At 32.3% G+C, this 26,233-nt stretch overlaps 1 protein-coding gene and 1 long non-coding RNA gene across 3 annotated transcripts; one reads left to right on the top strand and one right to left on the bottom strand.

The window, feature by feature from the left end:
• Positions 1-14,126: 14,126 nt before the first annotated feature.
• LOC141449651 (uncharacterized) lies at positions 14,127-23,341 on the top strand. Its single transcript, XR_012455629.1, has 3 exons — positions 14,127-14,549; positions 14,920-15,156; positions 23,121-23,341. It is a non-coding gene; the product is annotated as an uncharacterized lncRNA (long non-coding RNA).
• Positions 18,590-26,049, bottom strand: Ttc26 (tetratricopeptide repeat domain 26). Of its 2 annotated transcripts, XM_074119260.1 has the most exons (12): positions 25,896-26,049; positions 25,671-25,799; positions 25,392-25,586; positions 24,596-24,804; positions 23,562-23,633; positions 22,565-22,757; positions 21,705-21,860; positions 21,439-21,549; positions 21,160-21,357; positions 19,656-19,764; positions 19,179-19,419; positions 18,590-18,710 (listed from the first exon to the last, which is right to left on the bottom strand). In XM_074119260.1, the coding sequence occupies exons 1-12, from the start codon at positions 25,896-25,898 to the stop codon at positions 18,599-18,601; spliced, it is 1,728 nt and encodes a 575-aa protein (XP_073975361.1). In that variant the 5' UTR covers positions 25,899-26,049; the 3' UTR covers positions 18,590-18,598. The 2 variants fall into 2 exon arrangements, with proteins under 2 accessions (XP_073975361.1, XP_073975362.1); XM_074119261.1 differs by lacking the exon at positions 23,562-23,633.
• Between the last annotated feature and the right edge of the window lie 184 nt (positions 26,050-26,233).

Here is a 26,233-nt window from a genome sequence, read left to right as displayed (position 1 = left end):
GGAGCTGTGAGCATAGATGATAGCGGAGATGATAGCAGTGATGCATCAGCGCTTATAGAATAACCTAGTACATTCTTATGTGAGCGTGCACAACGAAGCTTCGACTAGTGACTCATACTCGCTGGTATAAACGAGCATAGATGATAGAATTGAATTTTTCATTTTTCTGCTAGCTGAACTCCAGTATCGGAGCTTCAAAATGGAGGTAGAAAAATTAATTAGTGCTGTCTTTACTCATTATTTTATTATTTACTTTTAAACAATATTTTGTTTTTTAAATCGTGCTTACATTTATTTTTATGTGTATTTATTTGTTTTTCCTCAATATAACCTTACCTCAGAGTTATCACTAGTTTTTCTTCTATAGTTATAGGATTTCCATGACAATTTTTCCTACGTTTTCTTAATTTTGACCTTATTTTTTCTAAAATTTAGTCAAATGTGGTTGGACCCATCCTCACATATTCAAAAAAACGATCCGGATAATTTCTAAGTTCCTTATATAAATAGTGAAATTCGCCCAAAGTACTTCGTTTTTTTATTTATGGTATGTACATGATATTTTCTACATCTTTTTTTTTTAAAATATACCATTTCGTTGCTGGTGAACATAAAAACTCTTCTTCACTACTCGACATGTTGCATGTATCACAGCTCCGTTGTGCACACTAATCAGCGATTATATTTTACTCTATCAGTTATCATCTCCGCTATCATCTATGCTCACAGCTCCGTTGTGAACGTACCCTAAGCCCCACCACTTCGACAAGGTTGGACACCAAGTGGGGTCAAGACCTGAAGGGCCAGGGCCGTAAAGAAGGGGCAAACAAAAGACACCGAGACAACCCCTGCAGTTGAGGATGGAGAAAAACTGATGCTGAAGAGAAGTGTAATGTAAAGGATACAGGTAGGCGGTTGTTGCTCCTTCTTCTTGCCAATAAACAAGATGAACTGCAGCCTGGAAAGAAGAGAAGTGAAAACACAATGAAGGTTACAAGATGCTTGGCTACAAAAGTTAGGCGGGAACCAAAACGCGGGAAAAGCATGGCGGGAAATTTAAAAAAGAGGGGGCGCCGAGAAAAGCTGAGTTCAACTGAACAAGCTCTATAGCAATCAGTTGAAATTTGATATTTCTCCAAAATTCACCAGAGATAGCGACAATAAGGTTTTAGTCAAAATTATTGAACCAGAAAAACGATTTTACAGAATATACTAAATTTGAAATATATTTCCAGTAAATTTCTACGAATGGCATAGTGAGAGAGCAGGTGGATCATAATAATGTAGAACTAAATTTTCTAATTATTTGACGATAATCGGCTTATTGATTAGTTTTTTCATATTTTTGAGATTTTTACGATCTTTTATCTATTAATTTAAATTTAAAATGAAAACAGCGTCACTGTCCGTGCGATTTCTTCGACGATGGGAGTGAATAAATTGATTTAATGTGGAAGTCCCCACTGGGTGATGAGTCTTCTCGCCTCTGTAGTCAGTGGATTTACCTGATGCAGGTCGTTGTGGTGTCCAATTTTAAATTTCTAATAAAATTTAAAAAAAGAATAGAATGTAGTTTTTAATGAACGTTGTATAGATTATACTTAATCAAAAGAAAATTTTATAAACTTTAACAAGTTAAATTGATGGGAACAAAGTAATAAATGTGGTGTGTGACAGCAATGAAGTTGATGTACGGTTGAGTGAGCAACATCAGGAAGGTTTCTGTTTACCAGAACTCTCCAGGTATAAATTTTGGGAATATCGGAAATAAAAATGATTACGAACTAATGGATAATGGCAATCGTTGTTCATTATTTTTGGTGACTATTCATAGTTTCAATAAGATGAAAAAATAATTGCAATTTCAGTCGTGATACATTTATTCTGCCGAGCTTTCGACCTGGGACTAGGTCATCTTCAGGGCTAGTTTACAAAGTAATATTTTTACATTACAGGGTTGGTGTGTCTTCTGTCTTGTCTGTTCATGGACTGAGTGTGATCGGTCTGTTCAATACAAGCTTACACATATCAAACACAGACCGATATTACTTTGTAAACTAGCCCCTAGGTCGAAAGCTCGGCAGAATAAATGTATCACAACTAAAATGGCAATTATTTTTTCATCCTATTGAGCAGCCATTTTTAAAAACTTCAATCGGTAAAGATTTTTGTACCGTAACCCAGCTGATTGTAAATGAAAATTACGTTAAAAAATTCATTCATTAATAAATAAACAAAAAATGTGTAACTTATCTCTAACTTCTGTGTTTTCAATTCACTTTGTTGTGAGATAATTTTATATACGGCTGCCAAGTAGAGAATACCTTCGTTGAAATTAAAATCTAATTTTGTTTTAGACATTGCAAAATTTTAAATCAAAATTAAATTTTACTTTTCTATAAAAGTCCTGATATCTTAATAGTTATTAATAAATATGTTTGCGAGGAGACGCTATAAACCCAGTTTATGATCGTCTAAAAATTATAAAACAAATAATTGAGTCATCCTAAGATAATAAGAATTTAAAACATAAGTCATAAAGTAAAAAATTATGATATTATGAGTATTGTTCGTCACGTTGATTAAAAGTTACTAGTTTTTTTTATTACTGGGAGTATAAACAAAAAGATGCCCTAAACAAAGAAAACAATGCCGACAAATATATAGACTGTAATAATATATTGGTTTATAGACTGTATTATTTGAAAAATATTAGTGAAAGTTCTAAGCTTAGAAATGAAATGGGTGTGTACTGTCTATAGTTTGTGTCCGCTTATTAAACATGAAAACATTAGTTACTTGAACCGGTTTATTAGGTCACTCCTCTATTTAGTATGTGAAGTGATATACCCCTGAGGTTATGGCCAATGAGGTAAAAGAATGTCGTGTCACAACACACTTGCAACATGAATGACTAATACTTCTTTGTTTAGACTTAAACATAGCCCAGCAGTCTGCCTCATACTTTCAACCGCCCGGTTCGCCTTCAAGAGGAAATACCAATCTTCTAAAACATTTTTATAATGCATTTTTAGATAGTTATTCGTTTTAATATTTCTCTTTTCCTCTTTGATCTTGTGTTTGTCATTGAAGTAGAAGTAATTCTTGAGAATTAACATTAAACTATGCTTATAAGAAGGAAGAATTAATCTGATGTAGACAAGTATTTCTAGATTTAGCTCAAAGATAAGATGTTAAGTGGAAACTGAATCTGTTTGCGTTTGCGGTTTTTCTTGTAAATGATGAAGAATGTTTCAAACATATTCGTAGCTTCTTTTATTCTCAGAAGTTCTAAAAGCTTTTAATGAGATACTACAAAGTTGTTCAAGTTCCACCAAATCCAACAATTCCATCAAAATAAAAGCTCGAAGTACATCAAAAATACTAATTACTGAATAGATTCTTCAAATTACTAACTCATTGTTACTAGTTTTGTTCAAGAGGCTCCTGAATTTCCTGTGCGTACACGGTTATGATCTGAGATGTTTTTAATAAAGTAGTTGTTGCATCCATCTAAGTACTTTTCAGAACATGGTTCGTGATGATTGTGTGGAGATGTTCACTTCTAATTTTCTATGTTCATAGTTTCTATAGGGAAGGGTTTCTAGCAGGGTTTAAGATGGTGCACAATACTTGAGACTGCCAAGAGAGAGAGAAGGTGGCCAAAAGATCTTCAACTCAAAGTCTAAAAACTAAAAGTTGAAAAATCAAAAAAAATGGTAAAATTAATTAACGGAATTTATGGAGTAAAATAGAATCGGTCATAATCTTGGCATAATTAACTCCAGAGACGATTAGCATCGATTTTTTTATGGTATTTGTCTGAGAAACGGCGGTTAAACTTGTAAATTATTTTACAGATTATTTCCTGAATGCATATTTGATAAATTTACATAATTTTAATAGAAAGTATCAAGGCACAAATAAAAGCCTCTTTCTAAAATTGATTTTCTGTCCGAATTGCAACAAAAACTTGCAGAGAATTGGGTAATTTCTGATCCGTGTCAACAGCGGCACAGTAATTGAAAAAATAGTGAATGATAACATATGCACTTATATGGTTTCATATACACATATTGATATTATACATACACCAAAAATGTACGTGTATGTTAAAAATGAGCGGGTGACACTACTTCGCGGTTTTTCACTTATCGCGGCCGGTTCTGGTCCCTATTAACCGCCATAACTGAAGGATGATTGTATATGTTTTCCACAATTTTCTTGTTTAATTTTAAAGTATAGAATCAGTTTATTGGGATACACCAACAATAATCCTGGAATTCTCCAAGTTTATTTATAAAAAAAAGTGACGACAAGCTGGAAATTATGACGCGCACTGTTTATTATTTTATTGGTAACATCCCAAATTGGGGTTTCCCTAGTATCTGTTGAATCATAGTAATCTGAAAAATACGACTACAGAAATAATTATTATTAGTTAATGCTAGTCGCATTTGACAGAAGCGGAAATTAAAACTCTCAGCACGAAACTGATGAATCAACCTCTGGAGATGGATGAAAAAACGAAAAAACGTTAGAAATAAAAAAACTCGATAAATAAAAACTTGAACTTTAATAAACTGCGGTTTAATTAGAAGAGGTTTCTGTAAAACCATACCTTACCTTAAGGAAAATAAACATTTAGTAAAAATTCTTTGATTTTATTTTTTAATAACAAGGCGGTTTCATTGAATAAAGTTGTTTGAATGCAGGCGACGATTATATAATTGCATAATCATATAGGTAAAAGATGAGGTGACAAATATAACAGCGATTATAACTCGTTATTAATTAAAAAATACTTCCAAGAAGAGTTCGCTAAGATGTAATGTAAACTTTTAAAAGTTAGTACCATTGATTTCAAGTTAGTAGCCCTTAATACGAAGTTATAATTTAATACTTATACATATAATATTCATAGCATTCAAGAATTTAGTAAAAACTTGATAGTACATTATAACGAAATATTTAGTTAGATTTCTAGAGGCATAACGGTTCTAAGAGAATTGACATTATTACACCACTTCAATAGTGGTTCTTGGAACAGGGACAATCGTCTCTCTTTTGGACTATTTCACCTGTCCACAGCCTAGTTCATGGTAAAGGAAATAATTACAACTTTCCTGTTATGGCCATGATGTAATTTCTCTAGAAACAAATTTATAAACCAACATCGATTGATTGTAATTTCTTTCTTTGGAATTACAAAAATATAACAAATGTTTTTTTCGCCATTTCAGCTCTCTACTAACAAATTGTTTCCATTGCTTATTTATTAGCACATTTATTTATTATTAATAGACACAGAAAAGTTAGTAATGCTTACTTTCACTTTTACTTTCCCTTACTGCTATGAAACAAATTATTGCATTTAACTTCTTTTAATTTAATCTAGGAGTTCAAGAGGAGCTGTGGTGGAGTAAACATCAAAATCTAAGCATCTAACTTATGTTTATTTAAATTATTTTTATTAGTTATAATTAATAGTATTTGTGTATAAGTTTTTTTATTAATTTAATAATGTAAAGTGTAAATCTTCTTTTATTTTTCCGTTATTAATCTTACTATTTATAATTTATAAAAGTGAAATTTTATTGAATTGGTTTATTTGTTTGGAATTAATAAAGGCTATTTTTATTTTTATTTTATTTTATAATTTAATCTAGGCAATATTTGTCAACGACGACCAAAGCCATTTTTACAGTGCATTGCCGGCCTTTAGACAGTGTTCTCTTTGACAGATCCAAGCGGCCATGTCTCTTTCACTGAGACCTCTGAGTAATTTTTTTCGTTCGCCCTCTTAGGAAGTGGAAAAGAGATTAATGTCGGCTAATAGGAGCTATTATGGACTAAACAAGCGCTTAAAAGTAAATTATTAACAAGGTGCCTCAAATTTAGGCTGAATAAGATCCTTATTCGGCCAGTCTTAGACAGATGCCTCAGAAACTTGAAGCATATCTCAAAGATATGCTAAGCAAAAATCTATGACCCGATCTGGGGACGTAAAAAGAACAGAGAGCTCTAACAAAGCTCCCAGTAGTAGCTTGGATTAAGTTAAACCTACTGAGATGGACAGGCTATGTGGCTGTAGGGCTAAGTACCGACTAGATTCCCTACAAACTTAGGCGCAAGATCCCGCATAGAAAACGAAGGGTTGGAAGACCCAGCTTACGTTGGTAGGGACGCAAGGAACATCTTCAGATTGCGTAACTGGTTGGCGGCCATGCAACACTGGGTTGTAGAGCCAGGAAAGAAGAAGAAAAAGACTTAGGAGTTTTAGTTTTAATTTTAAGGTTCATTCATCGCTGTCACAACATGATTTAGTAGCAACAAGATGTAGTAGGAGCTACAAATTTTTAAATTATGTGTTCACAGCTAGGCATATTTGACTGATTATAGAAACACAGATCAAAAAGGCTGTGCTCTGTAGTTAAAAGGAGCAATTTTTCTGCTTCCTTTTTTTTTAAAAAAATTAAATAAAAATTATAAACCGGCCAAAATTTGTAATTTTGCTGTTCAATAAATGTATTGAATACAGTTCATACGCAATTAGTTCTTGGCCAGGCACTTATCTATTTCTACTTTATTTAATACAAAGAAGAAAAGTTACTTTGGAGTTTTTGTTGCATATATTTTAGGGCACCTCAGTACAGCTCTTTTGTTCGGTCTTCGCTTCGAGGTTCACTGTCGCCATCATGTCTTCAGATGGATTATCATCCTATCCTGAACATATTATGTGCACTCAGCTAATCATGGCCTGTAGCTACCGGCTATAGAACAGAGTAGTTGGGATCTTTTTTTCCGTTTACATTATCAATGTAGTACTTTATCCACTGTTTCCTGTACTTCTCCTTTTTTCCCCTGCCGTTCCTGGTTCATGAGTGACAGGTTCCTAAGACTGCAGCAGATCGCTTCCTCTTTGTCTGCTCCCCCGTTAGCTATCTCATTCCCCTTAATTCCAAAGTGACTTTCGTACCCAATTTTACGAAACCAGCCATCCGCAGTTGATTAGACGTCTACCTGTGTTCTCCTTATTTTGAGCAGACCAAGTTAAGCTTATTTGTTCGGTTGATCCCAATACACACACCGCTGTCTGGTAAACTGCCTCAAATTGTTTGCATCAAAACTAGCGCTTTTTCCTTAAGTCTCACTTTTCACTCTCCAATAAACCAGCGCAGATGAAAATCACATCAAACCACTGGTAAGCGGGTGTTCAGCTCTTGTCGATAACTTTTGGCAGGTACAAACTTTGTTTTCTAAAATTAAGATCGCTGGAAAAAAATATTAGATAAACCACCATTTGCCTACAGCCAGATCTATCTTGATTCTGAAGATAGAATTTCTTAGATTTCCGTTTTCATACGAGATTGATGAAAGTTTCATTCACCGAGTACCTGAATCTTCTTGTAAGTCAGCTCGTTTCAAAAACATTAAGCTTTGTGAACTTCTAGGAACTAATTTGTGGTCCTTACCAACAGAGAAGTAAATCTCCATCAATTGTTCTAAAAGTGACTTGTTTAATTTTACTCATTATACAATTGTTTGAGTAGCTATTATTAGGGAGAAGTAAAAGCCTTTGCTTTTAATTTCGGAAAACGTTTTTCCCTCATATTGTTTCCTACTTCCTTAGATATTATTAATGTATAAACGGGAAACTTCACTTTGCGTGGGAAATGAGACGTAGAGGGTGACCGGCCAAAAAGTCAGGGAATTTTTTTATTGACTATATTTGAAGACCTATTATAATTATTAAATATCTAACAGCTAAATTAATTAACAAATATTCATATATTTTATTTTAGGAGCCCTGCGAAAGATCGAAAGGTATTGAATACTCTTTAAAATTAACCGTCATCCTAAAACGGTGGCTATCGAAAAGATGATTGATTGCAATTGAAGAGCTTGGTGCAAAAAGGAGTTATCTACAGTTTTTTTTTAATTTTTGCGTGGGGACAAAAAACTAAATATGCTTTAAGATGTATTCCTTATGTTGTGTCTGCTGTAAGGATTAGTTAATATATTGTGATGGGGGGTCATTTGGGGCTCAATTTGAACTTTCTAGAGCATTTTTTAAGCTTGCTATAAGCAAAAGTTATTTTGCAGCTAACTCTTTTTTGCACCAAAATCATAATTTTCAGTAAAACTTGAGTACATATTAAGTACTTAAGTCAACAGATTTCTTGTTTTGAGCTTTTAAGTGGCATTTCTAAGTTTGAGTCTATTTAGACCTTTAAATATGGTGGAATATTTAAAGTTTTGGCGATATCTTTATTTTCGAACCACTTTCCACGGCCGCGATAATGTTTTCTTTGTGGGACACAGTAAGGGAGACGTACTTCCAATCGTGACAAAGTAAGAAAGAGAATTGGGAAGTTAAACTGGGCTGGAAGGTGGGAAACATTAAGCCAGAAATGAACAATAAGCAGAAAATGAGAAGTAAACATTACTAGGGAAAATTCGAATTATAAAGAGAGGAAACGCCCTAGTTCGAATTATAGAGCCTTCTCTCCCCCTGTTGTTAGGAAAAGGATTTCGAATTATCGAGCGTATCTTAATACACTGGATTTTTTCGATTTACCGAAGTTAGCAGCTGTAGAGTTCGAATTATCGAAAAATTCGAATTATCGAGGTTCGAATTATCGAGAGTCGACTGTAGTTAGTTATGAAAATACTTTCTAAGTTTGAGTCTAATAAAGAAAATCATATTTTATTCTTCTGCAGTAAGTAACTGGAGGTTGTAGTCTGATGTAAGCACGCGATATATGAATTAGTTATGGATGTAAATTCAGCTATTAACTATTTCTAGGAAGTTGGTCTATCTGTTATCTAGCTGTAAATCAACAACACACTCTCAATTGTGTTTGACAATAATTCTTTCTTTGTAAAGGATAGCGAGAATTGAATTTTTTTAAACAATTTTAAAGGTCTAAGTAAAGAGATGAAATTGTTTGTTTAATTAACCAGTTAAGCGTGTTTGACGTGTATACACCAAATCTCTATTACGTGTATTCTCGTTGTGAAAAATATAAAATTGCCATTAACTATAAAAACTCGAAATTTTAATAAAGTACAATAAGAATATTATTTGGTGGGATGTTTCCTTTATCTTACCAATAGAACTGTCAAGTATTTTATACGGAAAGGGGGTGGGAGTCAGCCAAATGATAATTGGTTGATTGATGTTTGGTCTCCACACTAGAGATTGGGAATTACGCACACAAATAGAAGCTCTCAATCCATGTGCAATGCTGTTTTTACCTCAGCTAGAGATGCAGACCTCAGTACGAGCATGATTTCATTTTGCACAGAATTCAAAGCTCTTTTCTTCCTTGTGAAAGCTCTCGCGTCCCTAGTTATCTAGGCAATGCATACTTGAAGCGGTGCAAGATTTTGAAATGCACTGTAACCTCAAGCCCCAGAGATGGCAGAAAAAGTTCTTGCAGTGACTATTATGACGTGTATACACGTCATTGTCTGATTTTAATTCCGCACACTGTGGGGAGGTTTTTTAAAAACTAAATTCCACGCTTAACTGGTTAATTGTTAAGAGAAAATTTTTTGTTCTTTAATAGAAAATAGAAAATTGTCTTCTTTAATTACATACTTTTGAATAATCATAGTTACTCCATTTAATGAGATCATATACTCTACATCAGCACCATTGGCCATAGACGACAATTAAGAAAACAAAAAATAAACTAATGGCCGGGATGCGGCCAAATGAAACCTAACGAAGCCTGAGTGGCCACTTCAATCTGGAAACCCAGGTCAAAAAATTAGGCCATGCTGCTTCATCATGCCACCATCGTAGCCACGAAAAGAATGGGAGAACTCAGAGAAGGAAAGCTATAGCTGTACTCCAAAACAGAATTAAAAAAAAAAAAAGTTTAAAATGCAAATCCTCGCAATTAGTGGCAGTGGAAGTGCAGTAGCAATTCTGGAGTTACTGCAGCTTTACCCCATGTACATTGTATGCAAGTTCAATTACACCATTCGCCCGGTTCGCCTTCAAGAGGAAATACCAATCTTCTAAAACATTTTTATAATGCATTTTTAGATAGTTATTCGTTTTAATATTTCCCTTTTCCTCTTTGATCTTGTGGTTGTCATTGAAGTAGAAGTAATTCTTGAGAATTAACATTACTTAACATTAAACTATGCTTATAAGAAGGAAGAATTAATCTGATATAGACAAGTATTTCTAGATTTAGCTCAAAGATAAGATGTTAAGTGAAAACTGAATCTCTTTGCGTTTGCGGTTTTTCTTGTAAATGATGAAGAATGTTTCAAACATATTCGTAGCTTCTTTTATTCTCAGAAGTTCTAAAAGCTTTTAATGAGATGCTTCAAAGTTGTTCAAGTTCAACCAAATCCAACAATTCCATCAAAATAAAAGCTCGAAGTACATCAAAAATACTAATTACTGAATAGATTCTTCAAATTACTAACTCATTGTTACTAGTTTTGTTCAAGAGGCTCCTGAATTCCTGTGCGAAGACGGTTATGATATGAGATGTTTTTAATAAAGCAATTGTTGCATCCATCTACGCATTTTTCAGAATATGGTTCGTGATGATTGAGTAAAGACGTTCGCTTCTAATTTTATATGTTTATAGTTTCTATAGGCAAGGGTTTCTAGCAGGGTTAAGATGGTGCACAATACTTAGACTGCCAAGAGAGAGAGAAGGTGACCAAAAGATCTTCAACCCAAAGTCTAAAAACTAAAAGTTGAAAAATAAAAAAAAATGGTAAAATTAATTAACAGAATTTATGGAGTAAAATATAATCGGTCTAATTCGCACAGTAGGCCATCTGATCTTGTAAATGATGAAGTATGTTTCAAACATAATTTACTCCAGAGACGAGAATAAAATATATACTCAGATATGCACAAAGATCGGGGGACCAGATTGGCTTACTAGCTGAAAACAACCATACAGAAATGTTATTCATTCAGAACAACCCAAGAGTAAATCGTACTGCTATTTTGAAGTTTTCTAGTTATCCTCTAACTCTTGGAGTTTTCCAAAAACCTCAAAATGACACTCTGTGCCCCCAGGTCCAGAGAATTACTGTTTAGAGTTGCTTAGTGCTTTTCATCTCCTTTTTCCATATCTGCGTATTTGATTATCTTCAAGTCCTTCCCCCTGTCCTTTGAAGGTATCACTTTCATCAGTAATAAATAAATAACTAAGCAAAAAGGTACAATGTATACTGAATTTTAAGTTAGGATTGCAAAATTAATGGAAAAATAAGAAATTCTCATCTAGTTTCACTGGAAAATTTGAGATTTTGGCTTCAGCGAATTAACATAATAACTAAGCCTGAAAAATCCTTTGTGGTTGTTTTTCAAAAAGGTGGCCGTCGTTTGAATAAAAAATTGTATTATGATGGTAAAATTATTAAATTCGCTAATAAATTTAATTATTTGGGTTTACCCTTTAGTACGTCGGCAAAATTTTATCCCGCTACTGAGCACTTTTTGTCCAAATTCGTTGCTGCTAAATCGACCGTTTTAAATGTACTCAGAAGCTCTAAGTCGGACAATTGGAGGTCGAAGTGTTATCTTTATGAGTCTCTGGCTGAGTCGGTGCTTTTGTATTTATCTGAGGTCTGGGGTGGTCCATACACTGAACAAATTGAGAGAGGTCAGTTGTTGTTCTTCAAAAATCTCTTAAAATTGCCAAAAAATACGCCTAGTGCCTATGTTCGGATGGAGGTAGGTCGGATCCATTCAAGATTTACAGTATTTAAAAGGATGATTGGCTGGTGGCTGTCTTTGTTGGCGATGCCAGAGGACAGATTACCAAGAATGTGCTTATCGCGTCTTGTACAGGTTGAAAACAATTTCAATTTACCATTTAATTGGTACTCATACTTAAAATACAATTTATGTTTAACTGGACATCAGTATTTATTAATTGAGGATGTTGATACTATTAAAAATAACAAATTTAATGTCTTGTTTTCTTTCAGAAATTATTTATTCGGTAAAGATGTTGAGTTTATCTTAAATTCTTCATTTAACCCTCATTTTAGATGTTTATCTAGTTTTGACCCTCAAGGTGAGCTCTATTTGCATTTTAATTCTAATATCGAAAAAATACGAATTTTTTGTCAACTGCGTTTATGTAATTATAAAAAGAATTTTAGGATAATTCACGGTCATGACAGATATCAATTTTTTCCTTTAGCTTTTTGTAAATTGTGCAATAACGATAAAAAAGATGATCTTTTACATTTCCTATATGACTGTAAAGTTTTGGATAATTTAAGAGCTAAATTCTTAAGTAAATATTTATTAACTGCTTATCCACAAACAGACTTACTGAAGTCTAATGATTATAAACAAATAAATGATATATTTTGTTATCTATCTGCAGGTTTAAAGTTACGTAGAAATTTGTATGATTGAGAGACATCACTTCTTTTTGTTTTATTTTTATTCTTCCTTTCTATCATTGTCGTTCTGTTTATTTACAAAAAGAAGAAAATAGGGAGGAAAGGGAGAAAAAAGGAAAAAGGAATGTATTTACAAAAAGTTTATTTACAAAGAATAAGAAAAAGAGAGAGAAGGGAGGAAGAAAGGAGAAATTCTTCTCTCTCGTTATTAATCAATTTATTTTTTTTTTTTCTCAGCTGATTTTGTTTTCACCCACTTAATTGTTTTTAAGAGTATATATAGATATAAGAGCTCTTTTACTCAGTTTCACTCTTATTTTCACAGATGTTGTTTTGTTTGTTCTTAACTTTATGATCTTATTTTTATTTCTATAATTATTTTGATTTTTGTAACCAACTCCTGCTACAGAATGTATTTTCTAAAGCAATAAAAATATTATTATTATAATAACTAAGCCTGAGGTGTAATGCATTCAGATGGTAACCTGAATTTCAAATTACGTCCGAAACAGGAATGGAAAAATAAAAATTCTTTTCCAGTTTTAAAAAATAGAATGAGAAATATTGTGAAAAAAAGAAAAAATAAATATCAATCGTTCCAGTGGAACTAGACGAGAATACTTTATTTTTCCATTAATTCTGCAATCGTAACTTAACATTCTGGGCTTCCCTGTCTGTACAATCCTCTTTTGTCTTAGTTATTAATACATTGAAGCAGAAATCTCAATCCTTCCAGCCAAACTAGACCAGAATTACTTATTTTTCTTTTAATTTTGCAATCGCAACTTCAAATTAGAGGCTACCTTGTTAGTACAATCAATCTTTTTCTTATTATTTATACACTAAACCAGAAATCTTAATCTTTCCTCGCAAACTAAACGAGAATTCCTTATTTTTCCTTTTATTTTGCAATTGTAACTTCAAATTAGGGCTACCCTTGCGTGCACATTCCACCTCTGGCTTATTTATTAAAACACTGAAACAGAATTCTCAATCTTACCAATCAAACTAGTCCAGAATTATTTATTTTTCTTTTAATTTTGCAATGGTAATTCCAAATTCGGGATACCCTATCTGTACAATTTCACTTTTAACTTAGTTATTAATACATTGAAGCAGAAATCTCAATCATTCCAGTCAAACAAGATGAGAACTCCATGTTTTTCCATTTATCTTGCAATTTTAACTCAAAATTCTGGCTACCCTGTGTGTACATTGTACCTCTGGCTTTGCAACTAAATGTATAAAGCAGATGACAATCCCTAATTCGGGCAACCCTGTCTGAACAATCTTTTTTTTAATTAGTTATCAATACATTGAAATAGAAATTTCAATCTTTCCAGTCAAACTAGACAGGAATTCCTAATTTTTCCATCAATTCTGCAATCATAACTGCTAATTAAAGGCTACCCAGTGTGAATTACCCATTTTTGTCTTAGTTATTACAGTAATGCACTGCGGTTGAAATAAATTACTTTTGTTCAAAACTAGACAAAAATTACTTATTTTTTACCGGTAATTTGAAATTCAGGCATGAATTGGATTAGACAAAAAGGTACTCCGAATTTGATGTTACGATTGCTAAATAATAAGGAAAAATAAGAAATTCTCATCTACTTTCTAAGGAATGATTGAGAGTTCTGTTTCGGTGAATTATTAAATAAGCCAGAGGTGGATTGTACACCTGAATTTTGAGCTATGATTGGAAAGTTGACGAAAAATTAAGGGATTTTCATCTAGTTTGACCGGATGTATTAGGATTTCTGCTTCATCGTATTCATAATTAAGCTAGAGGTAGAAAGTGTACACAACAGGGCCGGCGTCAGCACCAGGCTTACCCGGGCAAGTGCCAGGACCTAGATCAAAAAGTTGAATCAACAAAGAAGCTAAAGGTACGTGGTTTTAAACAGAATGACTGCCAAAGAAGACGACGGCTAATCTTCAGAATAGCGACTGAGGGTTGGTCTATTTATTTATATGGTTTTATTTACTGTGTAATTTGTAATCTAGTTGGCTGTCGCCCACATGATTTTCTTCACAAAAGGCTCGCTGAAGCTCTATCGCCCAAGAAACCATGGAGCAGGCCCTGATGTGTACAGAAATAAAAGTCTTTAAAATGATCGAAGTCTTTGTAAACGGCTATGGTTAGTTTTTATTTATTAACAATTACAGCAGACTAAGTTCAAACTAATTTGAAAGCACTTTGATAAGGAAATAACGATAAAGGAGGAGAGAATTTCCTAAAATCTTGTCGTTTATTTCTAAGAAATAGTTGCTTTCATTAAATTTTCTCTCTTAATTAATTTAGAAGACGATTTCTCCCCCCTTGTTTTGAAAGCTGTGTAATTAAATAAGCGTTGTTTATAAAGTAGATAGAGGTTAGGAACTTCTAAAATGTTAACTAAAAAAGTTTACGAGAAATACTTTTTTTCTTTTTCTGTAAACACCTTTTTTTATGAGCTAATTATAATGATACAACATTATTTTTTCTTATGTTGCTGTCAATTGTTATAGAATTTATATTAGGCAGTGGAACGTTTAACTCAAAGGCGAAGTAATTAGTACAAAGGTCATGGGCTCCAATGGCTCCCTTTGATTATCCCTTTTTTGGTACATCGTAATCTGTGATGGACGTTTCAGGCGGCTATCTGAAAACCTGAAGACATCGTCCCAAGGTTGGATGTTGATGAATCTCAGAATAAAAAAAAATAGCTGGTGTGAACATCAAGAACTTCACTCTTCACTGATTACGTAAGTAAAGTTTCTTGTAAATTCTAAGTTCATAAAAATGTATTGAAGGAAGCGTTACTCCTAGACTAGAACCACCTTTAAATAAATATTTTCTCAGAAAACGTTTTCCAAAGAAATACCTAGTACCGTTGTGTCTATCATACCTTCAGGCATGTGTAGAGTATGTTAAATGTGTGACCGGCTAGGAGTGAGAGAGAGATATCCCTTTTATTCCTCCTCTCAAGGTCACCACATAGCCTAGGCTATCCGAGACGATACTCCTAACCAGCTCCAACATGAATACTCTTAAGGGAGCCTCTGGCGGGATAGCACAACGCTAAGAGGAGGGAGGGTCCACTAGTCAATCACACAGGGCGACAGAGAACTGAATAAAATTCTCTCTGGTGCTATAATTGAAAATAAAAATAACTGTATTTAAAGAAAGGAACATTAACTCAAACTAACAGAACAATCGTAAGTAGATTGAGACTTTATAATTATACTAAATACTAAAATTAGAGAAAAAAGATATACAAAAAAATAATAAGACTAAATACAAGGTAATGACTTACAAGTGGCGATAACGTTATTCGAGGCATTGACGAGGCCTAGCGTACGAGAAAGAATGAATGTTTAATGTTCTGACATTAAACAATAAATCCAACGGTCACTCCAAATTTGTAATAATGCGGCAGCTCCTGCCATCTATCGGCATTTTTTGGTTACAAGTCCAAGTAAAACTCTAAAACTAGAGGAGAATAATAAAGTCTAAAATCGACAAGTAATTAAGAAATCATATGTGATGTGACGGATAAAAACAACGTTATAATGAAGTTAATTGGCGACTACCTAGAAAAATAGTAATCGCCCTGTTCAGTTGCAATTCCAATTTATAGATATTCTTCCAGCTCAGAATTTGAAATTTCTTGAAAATAAAAAAATATGGAGTACATCATGAAGGAACAGAGCTTACAAGAAGGTGAAGCTATGCATTTTAATATCACTTTAAGTTTAACGAAAGTGTCAAATAATTTTACTGATAATCAGAATAAGATCGTGATGTCTTACCCTGATAATATGGAAATAAAATTGAAAACAATATCTCAGAGTGAGCGGACTGAACATGGCTTCTAGAGGTAAATTTTTTCTAATTCTCTAAGCAAATTAAAAATCTACTGAGTTCTATAATGAAAACTTTATGCCAATACATAGCGATGGGAACTCCTTTACTGCGTAGTAGAAGATTTTAAAATTTGAGAGTTCTTTTTAATTTATTTATTTTTTTATTATCATTTACCGGACTTTAATTGAACTGTGACTGTTTTGCCTGAGATTTTCCGATCACCGGATTTATATTGCCAGCTAATCAACTTTATAAGCCATTTTTTTTTCCTGAAGAACTTTCAGTTTTACAAAAAATTCGTTTATTTATTTTAGTTGTTTAAAATTGTAAACTATAATTACCTTCCAAATTTTCTCAAGAAAAAAGAAATAGAATTATTATTAAACAGACCAATTTTTGTTTCTTATCCATTAAAAAGAATTATACTAGAAATAGTTATACCTTACATTGGCCATTAGATCCCTCTACATGATCGCTTTCCTGGAATTTATATCTCTAATTGTACATAATAGAGCGGATGTGAATATTTTTCTTTTCCTTATCTTTAACTGAACTTAAACGGAAGGCAATAATTATTCTGTATTGTAAATATTATTCTAAAAAAATATATATACGTATATTAAATTCAACAGTTTCCTTTAGAAAAACAAAAAAAATTATTTGTCACGCGTCAACTTCTCTGGAAATTAGCATAGCTGCCTTCTTAGTCAGTTTCTGGACAATGTTTTCTCATGGCAGCTATCTGTCGTCAGCTATGTGCATCATAGAGAATTATAGAAAATATAAGGAACTGCTGGACTCGGTAACCTACGAATCTAATTCAGTGTGGGCTCACACAGTCAGCGTTATAAGCAGATCTGAGCAGTGCCTTAAATAATGTGCATGCTGCAGTAGGAAGGTAGTATTGCTGCAAGGGTTATCAATCGAAGTACAGAATTAGGTGGGAAAGCGAATATTGTTACCCTTAAAAAAAAAGGTTATATTTCTGTAGAAATGGTGGAATTTCTGTATTATCATGTTTAAGGCTCCCTTTTCCATGTCACACCTTACTAAAAATTCCTTTTGTTTCTGCCAAAACCAAACTCCTTAATCTAAAAGTTTATTCCAAACTATCTCCCAATATTAATCCTACTCAACTTCAACTCTACCCACAAAACCATCAAGACGTTTGAGACGCCGCTGGCTGCCTGACGTGGGCTATCTAAAGAGTCAGTAGTACTCGCTAACGCCTCAAGGACCTGGCGGTTGTCATCACTGGATGGCCGCCGTTCATGGATAATTATGAATACACCATTAGTTGTTTTTGAAAACAACAGAAACGTCTAGTTTGTGAAATTGCAGTCTCAGTTGTATGTTCTCGTCGAAAAGCTTTTATTATAGTGTGTTGCCCAAATCAAATATCAAATTTCTGCAGTTTTCATTTTGTTGTTACGCTGATCTAACACAAACACACAGACAGAGAGAGAGAGAGAGAGAGAGTTTATACCAATTCTTATGAACCAGTTTTCGCGTTCAGAGGACCTCAAACAGATATTTCTGGTAAAAACTCAAAATCTGCATGATCGCAATCCTTTGCCTTTCAAAAAATACAAGTCAAAAATAATAATAAAAGTAAAAAAATTAATTCAATTTGGTTGCACCATTACCGAATGTAATTCTCAGTATCGCATTTCCAAGAAGTGTGTAATTGTAGGAAGTGGTAATTTCAGCTAATGGTGGCGGTATACTTCAAACACACCAATTCATTCATAGAACTGGGCTTTTATCAACTCAATAATTTCATCAATTCGCATTCCTATCAATTGTACTTGAGATAAAGTTGTTAAGCTATGACTCCTTTCTTCGAATTAATCAAATAAAATGCAAGAAAACTAATCCTTTATAAAGCTAAGACTAATATAGTGGTATACGAATTGCGATCAAATTCGTTATTTCCATGCATTTTTTTTGTACGAGTATTATTGGAGGCAAAACTTCTTTTTTTAGTTTGCACCTCTGCTGTGTCCTCTATTGAAATTAGTTTACTGATACCACGGTAAGTAATGAAATCTTTGGTTTTTTCATTTTACTGGAGATAGTCTCATTTTACGAGAAAAATCTGTTGACTGATTCCTACAAACCAGATGAAAAATTGCTCTTACAAGTTGACATACTATAGTGTACTTCAGTGTAAACTATAGTTAATGCTGACCATTAACATCAAGATTGAAGAATTATTATTCACTCCATTCAAAATCAACATTTTTAAGTCAAGTTTATGGATCTTAAGGGTTGATTAGAACTATAATTAAATTTATCATTTTCAAGAGGGAATAAAAAGCAGCAGATCTATCTCATTTTTTATATGTTTATTCTATGTTCTTTGGCCCATCTCTTTATAATTCTAATAATTGATTCCACTTGTTGATTAGAGGAACTTCTTAAAAGTTGTACCACACTAGGCAATAAATCGCTGAAACAGAAATGATAATTATTTAAAATTATTTGTTTTTTACTAGACTTCATAGTTAGTACAATAACATTCACTCAGCCAGCATAATTTTACAAAATCTAGTAATTAACGCCTACTACTTAAATATATAATAAAAAATAATAATAATGATATTGATAATTTTCTTAACATATGAACATTTATTTTTATCCTGTAAGCGTCTGAACTAAGAGTAATTTAGACCATCAATCCATGGCGGTTTATTTTCCTGAATTTTTTAATCTTATTGAGAAATATAAGATATTAGTACAATTAGATATCATGTGATAACTAAAAACGAATGCACCAGTGATAATAATCTAAACTACATAGAAAGCATCTCTAACTGAAAGATCTATAAGTCAATCTAAAAAATGGCCAATTTAAAAAGTTTAACAGATTAAAAAGAAGACTCCGGAACAAAATATATATTCGATAAACTTCACAGACCTTGATTTTTTTTCTGCAATAACCATTTGAAAGGCACCTATACAAGCTCCTCTTTTTCCTTCCCAGTATTCTGGAGATGGATCCAATCTTTCAAGAAGATCAAACGCTTTTGCGGCGTACAAAAAATGACCCATTCTGTAGCAATCGTTTGCAATAAGCTGAAGTAATGAATACGATTCAGTTGATGAGTCCATTTTTAGATATAACTCCCAAGCAAATTGGGGTTTACCAACCATAATATCTGAAAAACCAAGGTTTAAGACGTTAAAGCAATAGAGGCTAGAGGTACCACTCTTAGATGGTAATTCTGGAGATTTTCAAGGACAATGCAAACATGAAATTTTTAAAGATAAAATACGAGGGAGTAATAATCTCCATTTAATTTTAAATATATCATTTTATAGTGTCTTTGGAGCATTTAAGAACAGAAAGTGCATCCAAATTAATTTTGAAACCCATGTGAAAAAAATTACTTACAACAACGAGCGAGGTGACTAATATAAATGTATTCGTTTTGAATTTTTTCACTCTGAATATTCAAAAATGTTTCTTCAGCTTCCTTGTAATTTCCTAAAGCGGATTTGGCCTGAAATTATTACTGAATTAAATCGAGAAAACAAATGAAAAACTATCAAAGTTTTAATTATATTCATCATACATTTCAATTCTCTAACTTTGATTTTACTAATTCCAATTTTTGTTCATTTAATATTTAAAAAGATATTTTTGAAATTATTTTAATTTTTAATTTATCATTAAACACTAATTCTCAAATATTCGCCCAATTTCTTTTTCTTTCTTTTTTTTAAAAAAAAAGCTTTCCTATAGAATATGATTTCATTAAATTATAACTTTAATATCAACATTTAATCCATTTTTTGATCAATCTTCCGATTGTTTTATGGATTGACTCCCAAGAAGACAAAACGAAAAATTTGTTTAATTTGAGAACATCAATAGGTTGAAAAATTATTGCCAATTTCAGTCATATTTTGATTTTTTTTATTATGCCAAGCTTTCGACCTAGGGACTAGGTCATCTTTAGGGCTAATTGACGTAATATTTTACATTATTAAAGGTTGGTGTGTGTGTTGATTGTTGTTCGTGTGTTCATGAACTGAGCGTGATTGATTTGATGTGTTTGGTTGTCAAAAATATGACTGAAATTAGCAATAATTTTTCATCCTATTGAAACAATGAATCAGTCACCAAAAATAATGAACAGTAGTTGAGATCATCCTGATCTTTTAGTTAATTACTGTCACCATAGTGGTCCTAATAGCTCTTCGTGAGAGAGAGTACTCAAAAATTCTAAATTCTAAATGTCCGCGACAATTATCGTACAGTGTTAAATAACAGGCAATGTTACACGATAGCGTAGTTTGTAATATACAAAAAAGAGGTGAAAACAACACTCTGAACTACAATAAAAAAGACAGGTAAGATGGAAATTCCTTTCTTTAGCCCAGTATCAGAATATCTCAAAAAATCAACGCGGAGAGCCCGGGTTCGTATTCAGCAGTTGGCCCTTAGAATGATCTCTTCCTAGGAGCTTCTTACCGCTTACTGTCCGGCGATGAATAGAGATGTCAGTAACGTTTCCAGTGCACTGAAAACAGCTCAGGGTGCCAATGATCTCAGACATTGACGTGCTTTAAATAAAATTATATATATATTTGCGAAAAAGCGTTAAAAAGATTTATCAAGGATTGATTTTTGCTTTTGTCCCCCTTAATAATTTTAATCTTGCAGTACCAATCTTACTACTTTAAGCCAAAGGCGCAATAATACAAAGCTAAATTTGTTACAAAAAAATAAATAAATAAAAAAGACTATTTTTTGGTAGCCTGTGAGTGCAGCGATTTATATAAGCTAAGCGACTGTCAAAATTTATCTTAGATCTCACAAAATCATAATCGGATATATGTACTTCCTTTTTATAACTTAATTACACACACAAATTCATTCATTCATAATTAACCTGTGCATAATTAAAATTGAAACTGTCATCATTGAAAAAATAAGTCTTGATAGATGAAAGGTAAACATGGACATCTTCAAACTGCCTTTGTAGAAAATAGAGTGAGGCCATGCATTGCCTTCCAGGTATAGTATCGCATTCACTTTCACTGTTCCCTACTAATAAAAAATACTGTTCTGCAACTTTCAAATGATCTCGCTGAAAATAAAATCGGTCATAAATTAAAACCACAAATTCTTAATATTTTAAGGGTGTGAGAGAGTGAAAGGAAGAACTTACTGAGTTAGTTTCTTGACCAACAGCTACATTTACAATCCCTTTCAGTATGTACTCTTGTGGGACAGATGGTTCAAGATTCTTTATTAATTCATATGCTTCCATGTATTCTCCCTTAAAAACTTAGCAAATTAATTAAACTTAGCGCTTTTAGACAAGTGCAATGGCATACTAAAGTGAATTGAGAAGTTCAATAAATAAGAATATCAATCTTTAAAATAATACATAAGTAGCCACACTTTAAAAAGTAAAATAAAATGTATTTTTACCTGCTTAAAGTGGAATATTAAAAGATTGAGTCTTGCTTCTGGTATAACATCAACCAAAGGTGGTAATACTTGTAAAGCACCAGCTCCTCCTCGGAATGCCACCAAGTTATGTTTTACTAAATCCTGAGCAAATGTAAACGATGAAGAGCTCATATCCTAAATTGAAAAAAAAAGTCCTGGTGATTGGCCAAGTAAAATGTCATTCAAAAACTTTTGTATTTATTAAAATTGTTTATAAACATCGATAAGAATCTGACGAGTGAAATGTAACAGTCTAGAAGATGATGATATTAATGAAGGTGAGCAGGATGAATATAACACGAAATTAAGGAAAGCTGCAAAACTAGTTGGAATCACGTCTGAAATGCTCAGATATATAGTATGGGTTCACAGATCGAGAAGTTTCCATCACCTCCTAAATTTGGCCAGAAGCAAAAGAAAATCCCAGAAGATTAGATAATCGCTGCTTTAAATTGAACTGAATACATATATACAATTCAGTGGTGAATTTTGGATTGGTGAAAACCATAGAGGCATACTACTTCTGAGTGGCCTGGGTAAGTTCTATCCCAGGCTACTCTAAGGGTGACTGAGAACGAATTGTATTAGATAACTAGCTGGGACAACATATGGATCCCGCAATACATGACAGATTAGCCATCAATTTTAAGTCAATGATAATGTCAATTATCTATAATGTTTATTACTGCTTCATTAATACTGTATGAAATTCGCTAGATATATCTTCAAAGAGATAAAAAAACACTTCTATTTTTAATACATTTGAAAATTTCTTTAACTTGATATAATAAGATTATTTTTTCACTTTTTTTATCATAAAATGTACTATTTTACTTTACCATTAAATTTTTTATTTCGCTTTCAGCTGCTTTCCCATTTTCCAACTTAAAGTGATTGCAAGCTTTAAGATTGATTGCTATTGCAGAGTCGGGGTATTTTTGTAAATATGTTGCTAATACTTCCTGAGATACATCATAATAGTCCAGTTTATAATAGCATAAAGCAACATACACATTCAATGCAAGAAAAGACCTAAACATAAAAATTGTCTTTTTAACACACAAAATGAAACTTTTAAATTATAAAAATTGTCTTTTTAACACACATAATGAAACTTTTAAATTATAAAATATCAAACTGGCAATATTATCTTAGTAATTTTAGTAATAAGGTAAGACTAGAAAAACTATTATTATGCATCTTAAAAGAACTTTTCTTTTGTGAAACGATTGTACTCTAACTTAGTAATTTAATAATCTTCTCTTTAAATTTAAGTAACTTTTTGAATTTTAATACGTTTTCCTTTCTTTTAAAAATAGGAAACATTCATGTGTGCCAAGGGTGATCATTATTGTCTAATAATTGTCATTATTACCTAACGTGCGAAAATTTCAGGTTATTGATGTGCTGAACTGAATTATTATTCTCTGGTTTGAAAGTTAGCATGCAAAATATTTTATATAAATTATACCTACATTTTAAAGTAGATTCCCTTGATGAAGGCGCTGCTATAATTGTCTTGATTTGGTTTATGATGAAAATTATATTTATGATGAACATTCAGGTAAGTAAAAACTATTACTATTACTTATTCGATTGTTTATAAATATTTACGATTGCCCGCATTTTCGGCTGCCTACAGTCTTAGGATTTACATTTCATTGCCAACTTACTATGATCAGACGCCACTTAGAGGCGAAACCTTATGAGGCAAAATTAAGAAATACTGTTGGTTCGGTTCTTGGTTACTAAAATACTATTACAGAAAAGGAAATGGTACACCGAATTAAAATATTATTGGAAAATGTATAAATTAAACAAATTAAAAAGGCTCACATGCTCCAATCGGGAAACAGTTCTGTAAATTCATATACATCACCTTCTCTTATCTGTTGTTTCGCGCAGCCCCTGAAGAAATGGAACAATAATGACATAACTTTTTTTATACAATTTTAATAACGAAAATAAAAAATTGACAACTTCCAGTATTTTAAATTAAGCATTTCCATTTACTACATTCTTAGAAACGAATCATCAGGAAATTTGAAAGTAAGGATTAATGTCTCTTGAAATTCTAGAGATAGCCAGAATTGTTTCAGCAAGCATTGAAGCACAAAGGTCAGGTTTTAGAGAAAGCAGCCCAAATCAGAAACAACACTTTTCTCGGCATTGGTCAGAAAACATAAAGACGTTCTTATATAAGTTCAAAAAAGAGGCAGTGTTTCGATTGGAAAGTTACCTACAATACCATGCCACTAGTGATGTAGTATTGTTCAATGAAGAAATCTTAGATCAATTGTTGATCATACATGAATGATTTTTCTCTTGAGAATTTCCCATTTTCGAATTTGAAAACTATATCTGTCTTCAAATGGAATATGTGGCAACTGAGCGTCAGCCAATTACTTTATTGGACGAGATTATATGATTTTAATATTTGCCATTTTCCGGGCCGTTAAAACACTATTAATACTGACTTATTCTATTAAGCATTAAAATCTCAGTTTACGTTAAAATCCCAGTAAATGACGTTTCAACGATTCTCTGAACAAATGTTTTTGTAAGAAACGTTGCTTTTACTAACAAGAGCCAAATCTCATGTATCCGACTCTGAGGTCGTACGGTTCGACTGAAAAAAAAAATCTAAAAAATTCTTCTTTGTCTGGGAAACATAAATAATAACTTTGAATACAGTAATTCTTATACAGGTTAATTTATACTTAGAAACGCTTTTGAGTTGAAACTGAAGTGATGGAGCAGAATCTAGGCAGTCTGAAGTCTCTGAACGTTCTTTATAGAATCCTCTTCAGCGATTATAAATAATGAAGTGCTTTAAAAATTTAATAAATTATTTTTTAAAAAATCTTCACCTGTTATCCAATAAAATGCGTTTATAAATATCAATAGCTTCCTTATAATGTGAACGTAAATAATGAACAGCAGCTAAGGATAACATATCTTCCGTTACGTTTTGCAATTTATGGTGGTATTCAATTAACCGAGATTCATCATCTTGTTTGTGGCATAAGTGAAATAAAAGCCTTACTTTCAAAGGGCACTCATCAGCTTTTTCTAAAACCTGCAATTAATATTAATAATTTATCTCTTTATTTACAATAATAATTTGTAATATACTTATCGTTTCTTCGCTACCTTCTTATAAAGTTAATCTTTATGGAACTTTCGAGTTCTCATCTTATAATAATTATTTAACCTTTTTTCACATTTTCGAAAGGGCTGTAAACGACTAAAAAATTGCTGACTTAATTTTGCTTGAAACCCTTTGCTATTAGAGGCAGAGGCAGAGACATTGAGAGAAGAAGAATAAATGTCAAGGATTTATTATTATTTAAAATACTAATTCAACCATTTTTTCATTTATTTTTCAATCCTATTTAATACTATGTAAAGGATAGAGATTTAAATTTAAAAGTAAAAGGAACATTTAAAAAAAACTTAAAATTAAAGTTGTATTATTTAGCTTATTATTGCACAAAGTGCAAATAAATAATTAAAAGTTCTAGGTGTAGGATAAATGAACGACTCCACTAACTCTTAATAGGGCTTTAAAATTAAAATGTTAAGAAGAAATAAAAAAAATAACAAAATAGTAACTTTGTCCCTCACAGCAAATATGATTAACTACATATGAAATCTAATATGTACCTTTTCTGCTTCTTGGTACAAACCAAGAAAGAAATAGCAACATGCTAAATTCACAAATACATCTGGAGGTGGACTGGTAGCATTAACAAGATTCTCGTAGATTTTCATGGCTCTTTTATAATCTCCAAGATGGAAAGCACAGTAACCCATCCACCTATCAGTTAATTCTGTGCCTTTTCCACTGGATTGATCAAACTGCAAACATTTTTTAGAAATAAATGTGCTACTTTACAATTATTGATTCACAGGAAGCAAAAAGCTGTAATATAAAGTACAAACCTCCAAAAGAGTTAATGCACCTGTATAATCCCTGTTGGCCAAAAATTGCTCCAAAGACGGTACAGATTTGTTTGAGCTTTGGGCATCACTAGTAGAGGGACCAACTGCTGGCTTTATTCTTGATAATATCTGTCAATACAAATCCATTATTTTGGTTTATTTTTAAAAAGCTTTTTCTAAAAAACTGAAAGAAAAATAAAATTATTGAAACATGTATAATCTTACCATGACTTAATGTGTGGTAAAACAGCTTCTGTTTTGATAAGTAGGCATGGAAACCATTTCATTACAATAGAAGCACGTATTTTTTTTCTCTCTCTCTCTCTCTTTTCATAACTGATCTGTTGTTGGCTCCATTAGTCATAAATTAAGACACCCAAAATACCTGGTTGGTCTCTTTTAAAAAAACATGTGAACATGCATTAATTTGTTTCATTCTAATTAGTAAAAAGAATGAAACAAATTGTAGGAATCTAATCGTTAGGAACATACAACATTATCTTGAAAACAATATATCTTGGAGTGTAAATGCAGTACAATTTTACTAATAACGATAGTATTAA

Source organism: Rhodnius prolixus, unplaced genomic scaffold, assembly GCF_049639745.1.
Source record: "Rhodnius prolixus isolate KJV_2025 unplaced genomic scaffold, Rpr scaffold_2, whole genome shotgun sequence".
Lineage (NCBI taxonomy): Eukaryota > Metazoa > Arthropoda > Insecta > Hemiptera > Reduviidae > Rhodnius > Rhodnius prolixus.
The sequence above is the reverse complement of the archived record's forward strand: the minus strand, read 5'-3'. Positions and strand labels throughout refer to the sequence as shown.

Bases quoted from the DNA above. Each gene is read 5' to 3' on its own strand.
- Ttc26 (XM_074119260.1), bottom strand. The intron at 21,550-21,704 runs GTAAAAATACAT...TAAGTTTTTAAG, and splicing joins TAATATTCCACTTTAAGCAG to GGAGAATACATGGAAGCATA. The intron at 18,711-19,178 runs GTCTGTGAAGTT...TTTCTGTTTCAG, and splicing joins ATTGCAGAAAAAAAATCAAG to CGATTTATTGCCTAGTGTGG.